General features: G+C 59.6%; 1 protein-coding gene across 1 annotated transcript; it reads left to right on the top strand.

The window, feature by feature from the left end:
- The first annotated feature begins 1,511 nt into the window (after positions 1-1,511).
- On the top strand, positions 1,512-10,867 carry ANGPTL4 (angiopoietin like 4). Its single transcript, XM_075175270.1, has 7 exons — positions 1,512-2,042; positions 2,526-2,636; positions 3,140-3,272; positions 7,820-7,933; positions 8,019-8,114; positions 8,419-8,694; positions 9,252-10,867. The coding sequence occupies exons 1-7, from the start codon at positions 1,512-1,514 to the stop codon at positions 9,431-9,433; spliced, it is 1,443 nt and encodes a 480-aa protein (XP_075031371.1). The 3' UTR covers positions 9,434-10,867.
- Positions 10,868-11,353: the final 486 nt, after the last annotated feature.

The raw sequence follows: 11,353 nt of genomic DNA on the forward strand, positions 1-11,353 counted from the left end.
GCCATGGGAGAGGCTGGGCTTAAAATTCAGCTCTGCAAAACCGCAGTTAAATAGAGTGGCAGATCTCAAATGCAGACTCTTGGCAAAAAATCCTCAGGGGAGAGCTGTGCAGGGTGGGAAAGCTGCTCCCGATGGCCACTGCCCTTAGGAAGCTCCTGTGCCACCACCCTGCCTGCACCCCCAGGTGACACCTGGAAGGGTAAATCCTGCTGCCAGGCGTTTTCGGACAAGATGAAAAGGCTTCTCCCCCGGGACGGGTGGGCCGAGCCCGAGCCACAGGACTGGGAGTGGCAGTGGTGGGATGAAGGCAGAACTGCTGTGGGCTTCTGTGGGGCTGAATGGAGGCAAGCTCGGCACAAGTCCCCGCTGTAGCCCTGGTCCCACGGGCGCTTGCCATCAGCCAGACGTGCAGGCAGGGCCCAGCAAGTGGTGGGAAGTGGGAATTTAGCCCCTAAAGACGGTGCGGATGGGAACGCAGCTCCCTGCTGTAGGATGCGCTTTGTAGAGGAGGGACTGAGCGCTGGGGTGGCAGGAGGAAACACCCCGTGGGGAGGGAGCAGAAGGGCTCCATCTGCTCTTATCTGAAAAGAGCAGTGAGTGGCTCCATCACGGTGTGTGAATTCCTTCATGGGGAGAAAAAACAGAGACTGAAAATCCGTTTAAGCCGGTGGAAAAAGGCAGGACAAGAGGGAAGAGCTGGTACTTGCAAATGAAATAAAATGCATATTTTTCACAGGGGCATGATTGAAGCCTTAGAGGGGGGAGGAATTCATCCTCATTCTCACTCTCAGAGACCAGGAGCGTTTAGAGGAGGGAACGTCCTGCTCCCCCCAGGTGCGCAGAGCAGCTGACCCCAAGCATGCACCCTCCCCAGGGCTGCCAGCACCCTGTGGGGCATCACCTGGGGGCCCTGCGCCTGCAGCGTGCACCCTTGCCAGGGGCCACCCAGCAGAGCCCTGCACCCACAGTGGGTACCCACTCCGGGGCCCCCAGCACCCGTTAAGGCATGGCCTGGGAGCCCTGCGGCTGTGGCGTACACCCACCCCAAGGCCAGCAACTCCCAGCGGGGCATGGCCTGGCGAGAGGACACGGATGCAGGCACATGGTGGGGCGGCACCCATGGCTGGGGGCTCCACGGCGGGGGGACCAAGCGGCAAGGCTTGGGTGGGGATGGGGCTCCCCAGGGCGGGGTGAGGGGCAGGGTGGTCAGCAGGGATGGGGTGGGGACGGGGATGGGGACAAGGTGCGAGGACGGGCACGGGCAGGGCTCAGCGGCGAGGGACCGAGGCTGCCCCGGACGGGGGGCGCGGCCAGGGCTCGGGGCCGCGGCTGCTGCGGGCGGCGGGTGCGTGGGGCCCGAGCCCGGGGCCAGCGGGGGAGGGCGAACAAAGCGGCGGGGCCGGGCGAGCGGGGAGGGGCCGGTCCCGGGGCCCTCCCCGCCGCGGTGCGCGGGCGGCGATAAAAGCGGGGGCGCGGCGGCGGGGCGCGCACTGGGAGGCGGTCGGGCAGCCATGCAGGTCGCGGGGGCAGCGCTGCTGCTGTGCGCCGCCGCCGCGGCGGGGGTGGCCGTGGGACCGGCACCGGGGCCCGCTGCGGGGCGGCCCGGGGCCGAGCGGCGGGCGGCGGCGGGCGGCAAGGAGCGGCGGGCGCAGTTCGCCTCCTGGGACGAGGTGAACGTGATCGCCCACGGGCTGCTGCAGCTCGGCCACGGCCTGAAGGAGCACGTGGACCGCACCAAGGGGCAGATGCGGGAGCTCGGCAGCCGCCTGAGCGCCCACAACAGCTCCATGGGGCGGCTGCTGCGCCAGGCGCGGGAGGCGCAGGAGCGGGGCGAGAGGCTGCGGGCCAGCGTGCGGGAGCTGGAGGGCCGCGGCCGGCAGCTCCTCAACCTCTCCGAGGCTCTGCGGCAGCGCCTGGAGGAGGTGGCGGCCGACAAAGCCGAGATCCAGGGGCGGCTGGAGCAGCTGGAGGGCCGCGTCCGGCAGGCGCTGCAGGCGCGGCCGGCCGATAACCAGAGCGCCAAGGACCTGGGAGCGCTGCAGGTGAGCATCGCCCGCAGCACCGGGGGGAGCCGCCCCGGGGGAGCGGGGGGGGACCCGACCCGGCCGGGGGCACGGGGAGCGACCTGGGGGGGAGTGGGGAGGGGTCCCTGCCTTCCCGGGAGCGGCCGCGGGAAGAGCGATGGGGGACCCGACCCTCCCGGGGCAACGGGACTGGCTGGAAGGGTGCAGCTGTGGGGAGCAGCCCTTCCGGGACACGGGGGGCAGCCCGGAGGGGTGAGGGGGACCCGACCCTCCCGGGGCACTGGGAGCAACGGATGGGGATCGGCCTCAGGAGAGCGGTGCGGGGACCTGATGGTCCTGGGGGCACTGGGAGCATCCGTGGGGACCTGCTGAAGGGCACCGGGAGCACCCGTGGGGACCAGCCCTGCCGGGGGGACTGGCTCACCTGGCTCTGTGCGGTACGTGCAGCAAAGCCAGATCTCCCCAGAGCTGTGGGGTTCACCTGGCTCTTCCCCCCCGCAGTCCCTGATGGATGCGCAGAACTTGCGAATCGAGGAGCTCTTGCAGAAGATCAAGCAGCAGCAGTACAAGCTGGACAAGCAGAATCTGCAGATTAAAAGCCTGCAGAGCAAGGTGAGCTCCCATCCCACTCTGCGGCTAGGGGACTGAAGCCTGGTCCTGCACACTGCGGGGACCCCGGCATGAACCGCCCTGGCAGCCGAGCTGACACAGCGCTCTGGTGACAGGAGAACGGGCTGAGCTGCTGCTCCCTGGCTTTGGGGACCCTAAAAAGCCCTGGGCCTTGTGCTGCACTGTCGGTGCAAGGGTAGCAAACCGCCAGCTTCCCAAGTATTTGCACAGAGCAATAGGAGGAATTGGCGTGTGGGAGCAGAGCCTCTCAGGACTCTTCCTTTGAGTTTATCTGCAGAATAAACTTGTTAGCATGGGTGTGAAAAACCACAATAATTTCTGGCTTTGCCAGCCTTGGGTATCTCCTATTCCTCGATGTTTCTGGGAAAGTTCAGCTCCAGGTCTGGTCATGGGAGCAGCTGGTGCCTTGGCTGATCAGCTTCCCTGAGTACCAGGGTTGAAAATGAGCTGAGATTAAATCATTCCGACTTGTGCCTTTTTTTTAGGTAAATCTACTGATCCCCTTACACCTGAAAGACAACAAAACGCAGTCTCTGAAGTGGAAGATAAACCTGAAGAAGAACCTCAGCCTCACCAACCAGAGCCAGAACGCTAGCGGGGAGCCCATGCTGACACAGAGTGAGTATCTGCCTGTGCCGCCCCGCTCCGCCGCACCAGAGCAAACCTGCAGCAGTTGTAACCGTTTGGAAACAAAAGGTTCAGTTGTCCTGAGTCAGGATGTGAGATTTGCTCACAAAACCAGAGCTTGGGAGTTTGGCCAGACTGGGGGGATCTGGAGCGCGGGCAGGATCCTAGCCTTCTGGATCAGTATAAGTCCAGCAAGAATTTAAGGTTTTAAGAGGAATTTTTCTGCCTGATATTAAGAATGCAGTGGGGAGCGGAGAAATGCCGCTAGCAGGTATTTGTCAAAGAGGATTGGCAGGTGGGGTATGAACGCAGGCAGGAAAGGAGGATCTCTGCTCCTTGCAGTTAACTCTTGTTCACCTGCTCTTGCTTTACCAGGCAGGGTCTGCTCTCAGTCTGTCTGCTGGCAGAGGGGAGCGTTTGGGAGCCCTGGACCGTGAGAGGAGAGCTAGATCCTTGCGTGCCTGTCTCCCTTGGCTCATGTTTAGGGCTCGTACATAAGACAAGTGCCTCAGCTAGCACTATCCTTAGCAGAAGGTGCTGAGCTGCGGCAAATGCCCGGGCAGCGAAGGCACTGGACACTTACAGCCCTGGGAAACGTGTACCAGAGCAGGCGAGTGGATGATGCATCCGGAGCTCCTGGCTCTGCCTGGAGCATCCTCTCTGCCGGCAAGGGGGCTGGAGGAGCTCCCGCAGAGCGAAGGGCAGCAGAGCGGGTGTCCCCAGCTGCGCGGCGTCCTGCAGCCTCCCTCCCGGACAGGAACTGGTGTCCCCGCAGGGTTTGCTGGCTGGGAGCAGCTGCTCTCATGTTATGTCAGCTAAATCACGGTGCTGGCTCCGTCCGTGCAGCTGTCTGGGGATGTCCAGTGTGAGCCAAACAGAAACCAGGCAGGGTGAGGGTGCATGGGGAAATCCTGCTCAGGGCTTAATGCAGGGGCAGCTATGGGAAAACACACAGTAATTTGTATGTGGAGCCTGGAGCTGTCACCAGTGTGCCTGAAAGCTGGGAGGGCAGAACAAAGAGCTGCAGAATCGATGCGGACAAGGGGAGAGATGGGATGCGAGGCTCCAGCCTCCTCCTGGTGCGAGGCTCAGTGGGGCTGGTGCTCAGTGGGGCTGGCCAGCCTGCCGTAGGGCTACGTGAGGTCTCCCTCGGTCAGAGTAGCACTAGCGAGCCAGAAAACTGTCTCAAAACCTTCTCCCCCTGTTTTTTCCCAACTCTGCTTTGTGACTTGCTCTCAGTAATGTGTCATAAAATCCTAGAATCATTTGGGTTGGAAGGGACCTTTAAAGGACATCTAGTCCAACCACCCTGCTCCACTCTCAGGTTATGCTGAAAGTGGGGTGCAGGGAGATGGATTCGGGTCTTTGCTACTTACTGGTGGCAGACGTAGGCTGTACTGTCAGCTCTGCACCGGCTGATGGGCACTGGGTGCAGCCACCCAGTGAAGTACAGGAGGCAGTGAGGGCCCACAGCCCCCAGGGCCGCTGCGAGGCGGTGGGTGCGAGAGCTCAGCACCTTCTCGTGCCGCACTGTCCCTGATGGGGAGACCCTGAGCATCCCCAGTGCCCCGGGCATCCCGACTCTCTGCCACCCGGCCGAGCCGTGAGCTCCCTCTTCTCTTGCCTAATCCCCGATGTTGATATCACTGACAGAAAACAAATCAGCTTCCTCATTAGCAAGTTGAGTGAGTTCTCTGGCAAATCTTAAAGCACGCAGTATCTGGCGGGCCAGCCCCATGCCCTCTGCCTGGGGAGGCTTTTAGAGCAGGCAAGCGTCAGGAAGGCTTGTGCCGGCGGCTCCCTGCCTATTGTCAGGCAGAGCCGCAGTGCCGGCATGGCCCCGGGGAACAGCGATGAACTCCACCAGCAGCCCTTCCAGAAAGACCCTTTTATTTGCATCCAGTGAACACAAGTTTTTTCAGGCCAGAGATGGCACGGGGCCAAGCGTGTGAAAGTTGAAGGCTTGAAGCAGCCTGGAGAGTGAAAGGTTTAATCGCTTGCAGAAAGAGGATCACGTCTTTAGGCAGAGCCTGTGCTCTGGCAGCTGGCCGAGTAGGGGAAAGGTAGAGCCCTGCTCGCTCTCTCCCCGTGGCGCTGGGACTCCAAAATAATTGGGCTGGGTTGGGGAGAGTGAGGGGGAGGCGATGCAAACAGCTCCAGGCGTGCCCTGCTGTCTGCAAGAAAGGGTGTTTATCCCAGGTTGGTGACCTCCTGTCATGCCTGGAGATCCTGTTGGCTAAATACGGTGCCATGCCTGGGGCAGCTCCAGCCAGCCTTGTTGATTCTTCCGTCTTGTTTGGCTAAATAAAGGGGGAGGGAAAGAAAAACATCCAGAGCAGCCAGGAGGTCTTGTTGTTCTGCTGGTGCCGTACGGATGTGCAACATGAACTGGAACTAACAAGCGTGTTCCTCAAACAAAAAGATTGAGCTGAGACTGTTCAAGCAGCTGCATCTCATTCAGCTGCTTCAAAGTCCCCATTGCACCAGGAGAACAGAAGAGATCCCAGTGCAGTGAGTGTGGCCAGGGCCCAGAAAAAAAACAGACGGGGATGGGATTGACTTCTGCACGCTGGGGCAATTGAGCATCCGCCCGGGCACCGTCCTGTGGTGCTAGGAGATACGGTGAGAGGAGGCAGGGAGGTCTGCGAGGCCGGGCGAGCCCAGCAGCCCCCGGCACCTCCCTGTTGCTGCGCTTGTGAGGGGTCGCTGCAGCTGTGGGGGTGGGGTCTGCTGGTGGGTTTTCCTTCCCCTGAGCCTCGTTTGGCTTCCCTGGCTGCATTCACCTAGAAAGTGGGCATATCGGGGATGCACTTGGTCTCCCCACGGTGCTGGGTGGCTTTGTGTGGTTTTGATCCTTCATGCAAAATGCTCGCCCTCGATCCACGTGTGCACTTGGGGGAGGGCTCGGGGCCACACGCTTGTGCCGTGGGTGCACTGATGGGCTTGGTGGCACCAGTCCCACGCTGGCATCAGCCCGGGGGTGTGAGGGATGCCAACGGCAGCAGGAGTCCAGCCGTGCTGGCTGCGGGCGGTGGGAGGGGGGCTGCCTGTGCCAAGGAGGGGAAAGTTCACCGGAGGGGTCTGGTGGGGGGGTGAAATGGGTTAAAGGTGGTGACAGGTATCACATTGCCATCCCCTGGTCCCCCCACACCGACCTTTTCTCCAGCTGTGGCTCCGCTCTTCGCCCCGACGCAGCATCGGGGCTCCTCAGGTGCCCAGCGAGGACGAGGACGGGGGGCAATGCCCCGAGGGGGCTGCTCTTGCCCTCAGCAGCTCAAAGGCCCCATTTTCCCCCCTTCTGCCCCACGCGAAGCCCTGTGGGGGAGGCCCCTCTCCCCACTGCTGTCCCGGATCACGGTACCAGCCCTGACCTCGGGGGCAGCTACTGCAAGGGGGGACCCGCCGGGGGGGCTGCGGGGGTGGCCAGCACCCCGGCACAGACCGGGGCTTGTCTTTAGGTTTCTTCACTCGTCTGTCTTGGGGTTGCGCTGGCAGCAGCTGTGAGCCACCAAAATCCATCCCACCCTTGCGCGGGGAGAACAGACCCCCTTTGTCTGGGGGTGACGGGGGCACCTGTCCCGGCTGACAAAGAGCCCCTTGACTGCGCCGACGGCCCAGGGGCTGAAGTCCCTGCACATCCTCCTGCGGCCTTTTGACTTGGGTTTTGTAACAGGTTTTCTTCCCCCCCGTCTCTCCCCGAGTGCTGCGGGTGGTGGTTCCTGGATGGACTTTTATCAGCGCTGTTGAAACGGTGCTTTGCTGGCAGCTCTGGGCAAAGTCCCCTCAGGGGCGGAAGGAGAGGTGGGAGCCCGGCTGGCGTGGGGATGGAGGGGGGGCAAGCTGGGGGATGGCCTCACCCTGGGCAATCCACTCGTGCAATGAGCTGGGGCTCCCTGTGGTCCACCCACCCCTTCCCTGCTCCGGTCGGTGTGTCTTGGGCAAAAGGGTCACTGCAGCCTGGCCCCATGCCTGCTGGTGGCAGGGTGCCCAGCGGGACGTCTGCCTGGGGCCACCACAGTTGCTGGGAGCAAGAGGTCGTCTGCTGGATGCTCAGGCACCTTCCTGATGTCAGGACTTGGGGTTTTTTCCTGTCCATGAGGCCCTTTGAGACTGCTTCAGCCTCGGGGTGGGATGGGGATGCTTGGCCCTGGCTTGCCCCTGGTGTTACCCCACCCCAAAGGGGCTGCTCCTGCCTGCCGCAGGCGTGGAGGGAGCTGGGGAGCTCCTCAGGGCTCTGCTGGGTGGGGAGCCGTGCTCTCCAGCCTAGGCCACCCCAGCCTGGCCCGATGCCTGGCTTCTGCCTTGGACGGAAGCCCAAGGAGCTGTTTGGATAAATGGGAAGATACGGGGTCACAGCTTAAAGATGCTGAAGTCGGGGGCCGTCGTCACCAGCACGTGTCCAGAGCCACAGCCACTGCTGCGCACAGCTGGCCGGGCTCGTCGCCAGGGCTGCAAGTGCCGGGGCCATGGTAGGAGCAACCTGCTGAGGAAGTGGGACTCGGGGCCATCTCCTCAATGGCTGTTTCCTTCTCCCGCAGAGCTCCCGGAGGATTGCCACCAGCTCTTCCTGGCCGGGCAGCAAAGCAGCGGCATTTTCCAGGTGCAACCTGCAGGGTCTCAGCCCTTCAAAGTCTACTGTGACATGACCACAGGTAAAGCAGTGGAGATGTCCCGCAGCGTTTTGCATGGTGGTCTTGAAATGGTAACCCCAAATGACCATGTTTTCCCTGCCCGCAGAAGGTGGCTGGACAGTGATCCAGAGGCGCACAGATGGCTCTGTGGACTTTGACCAGCTTTGGGATGCCTACAAAAATGGCTTTGGAGACCTTCGTGGTAGGTGGATGACCGTGTCTATCTTCTTATCGTGGGATAAGCGATATCTTAGCACAAGTCATTCCCCCTCGCTGGCCCCTGGAGATCTCTATGTGCTGCAGCACAGCGTTGGGCTGAGGAGTCGGGAACACTGCTTGCAGAGCAAGAGTCCTTGGTCTTCCTGACTTGTCCTGCAGGTGCCAGGCAGTGTTTCAAGTGCTGCAGTGTCCTGGGTTGTCCCCGTGTGTCTCTGGAGCCTGTTAACATGTCTGCTTTGCACAGCATGTTGGTGTCCCTGCAGCCAACGCAATGTGTCTTGTTTCAGGTGACTTCTGGCTGGGCTTGGAGAAGATACATTACCTTGTCCAAGAGGGAAGATATGATCTCCTGATTGAGTTGGAAGACTGGGAGGGAAATTCCCAGGTGATTCAGTTTGTCTTCAACCTTGGTGATGAGAGCACAGCCTACACACTCAACCTGCTGGGACCTCTGTCTGGAGAGCTGGAAAACGCCATTGGGGACTTCAGGCAGCTGCCCTTCTCCACTCGGGATCGCGACCACGACCTCAAAGCTGACACAAACTGTGCCAAACACCTTTCAGGTCAGTACGAGCTCTTCCCTCGCAGTGGTGTGCACTTTCCCTTCAGCCCTCCGCGCTCCGGTGGTGGCTGTGAGTGGGCCAGTGCCCCTTTGGTGTTGAGCCCGGCTTGTCCCCTGCTTTCCCGGGAAAGCTGCATCCTTGGGAGGAGCTGTGCAGGGAACCAGGAGGGAAGCTGAAACCAGGAGGGGTTCATGATTCAGGTCTCGGCCCAAGCATCTGTCTTCGTAACAGCTTTGCTGGCTGCTATCTTGATTGGAAACCTTTCAAGTGAAGCAGAGGCCAGTCCCCAGGCCTGAGATGGGGCTGCTGAAGGGTTTGAGGGGGTTTTGCATGCCAGAAGAAGCAGCAGGGATTTGCAGATGCATCCTGAAGTCATATCGGATCTGTTCAAAGGTTTCCCAGTGCATGGGACTCCTCCAGTGTGTACGAGGTGGTCTTGTAAGGTCCCGAAGCCCTGGAAAAGTGGGGAAAATGGGGGCAGCAGCTGCCTTGAACCTGGGTTTGTTTTCTGTCTGGGAGTGCTGTGGGTTAAACCTGCCTCTGTGTTGCCTTGGTAGGTGGCTGGTGGTTCAGCACCTGTGGCCATGCCAACCTCAATGGGAAGTACTTCCGCTCCATCCCCCGCCAGAGGCACGAGCGCAAGCAGGGCATCTTCTGGAAGACATGGAAAGGCAGGTATTACCCGCTGAAGTCAACCACCATGAAAATCCAGCCCACAGCACTGGAAGCAGAGCCCTAAAGCTGCCATTGAGACTTGACCTTCTCTGTGGAGCACAGACCTGAGCTCCATCACTTGGTGTTTACAGAAAACAAACCCACCTTCCCCGGGAGGTCCCCCGAGGAGCGTTTCTCTTGGTTAGCAGCCCTTTAGTGGCATGACACAGCTGCTCGCTGTAAGTAAAACAGCTCCATGTTGCTGAAACCCCTGGATGGGAGCTCCCAAATCAGAAGAGGAGCCACCAGCAGGGAGGTCCACCTCCAGACCATGCACAGGGGTCTTCCAACCTGCCACGTGCTGCTGCAGCAAGTTCAAGTTGTCTGGTGCTTTCTGTCCTGTCTGAACACTTCTGTGCTGGTTTTGAGGAGCTGGGGCTGGGGGGAAAGGGAGTGCGTGAAGTGTTTCGCTACCCTGGACCCAAGCGTTGGGTACGGAGCCTCGCTGTGTCCTGTCTCTCACTGCTGTTCCCAGATGATGTCCTATGTACCTCCTGTGAAAGCCCCCCAGAGCCTCCTTCCCCCGCTGGTGCCGGGGGGGCAGTGAGCCTCGGGCAGCTCCATCTGCGCAGCCCCTACTCCGGTGACTTCAACCTGCTGAGAATATGGGGTTTGGTGGGAAGGCTGAAGGACCCCCTGTGCAGAAGGGGACCTCAGGCTCACTTGGCTGCCCTGGCCCCCATGGCTTTCAAGCCCTGTATTTGACTGCTGGAATTTACCAGGAGCTGGGGGAACTGCTTTCAGCTCCAGGAGATGGTGGGTGGGATCCTGCAGCCGGTTGAACCAAGGGCCAGATCTGGAGGGCTGAGTCTTAAGCCCTGCCTGGAGCCTACCAGTGTTGCTGGGGGCGGTTAGGACGAGCACTAGGACAGCACAGGTACAGAGCAGTGACTGTCCCTGGGCAGGACCAGTCCTTCTGTCAGCTGTAAATCCCCTGGAGCGCTGCCTTCTCCCAACAGCCTCCCTGTACTCTGCAGAGCGAATAGCACCGTGCATGCCCCGAGACTCGCTCTAAAGGGCCAGGGGACAATAAGGTTTCTCTGCAAGAGCCACGCTGCCTTTTGGGTGTGTATCTTGACGCGCAGCATCGCCTCTCCCTTTGGGGTGGGTGTCTGGGGTGGGCAAACAGGTCCCCAAAGACTGTTACGGGCCAAGCTGCCATCTTGGGGCTTCCCAAGCATCCCGCCCTATTGAAGTCATATTGACTACTGTGCTAGAGCTCCTAGCTGCTAAATACTGTAAATAGTCATTTGTAGGATGTTGGATCTTGTCGATGAATTTCCTGTTTTAATTTGTTTCCATATTTAAATGCAGTGTTAATAACAATGTGGTGTAATTTATAAATGTTTGATGCTGGAAAAACAAAAAGCAACTGTAGTTTGTGTATTTTAAACTTTTTTTTTGTACTAAAATATCTTTTCTGAAGATGTCTTTTAATAAAAACAAGCCTGTAACTGTCCCACCTGGATTATTTGCCCGTTGGTTTGCCAGTAGAAGACGTGTGGGAGCTACATGAGGACTCTGGATTCAGAAACTTCACTTGTTGGGAGTTTGACCTGAGCACTATGCTTCATTCTGGCCTCAATTTTCAGCTGTAGCCTTATGGAGCTCTTTGAGATCAACCCCTGCTATAACCCCCAGCAGTAGTTTTTAGTCTGTTTGAAGTTTATGGACTTCTAAATTTCTTTTCCCTCTGGAAATCAGGCCCTGGGGCAGCAAGTTTACAAGTGACAATGAGCTGGCTTTTCTTATTCCCTGATAGCAGGCATTTGCACCAGGGAGATATTCCTTGCAGCTGGCCGGGAAACCCTGTGCCAACTCCTTGAACAAGAGCAGAGACTGAGGTCTGAATTATCCGGATGGATTAAAGTCAGAGCTGATCAGGACAAGCCCCAATAAGTAGTAGCCGCTTACCTGCTCGTACCATACATGCACAGTCATCTCC

The sequence above is a fragment of the Calonectris borealis genome, chromosome 28 (assembly GCF_964195595.1).
Source record: "Calonectris borealis chromosome 28, bCalBor7.hap1.2, whole genome shotgun sequence".
Taxonomy (NCBI): domain Eukaryota; kingdom Metazoa; phylum Chordata; class Aves; order Procellariiformes; family Procellariidae; genus Calonectris; species Calonectris borealis.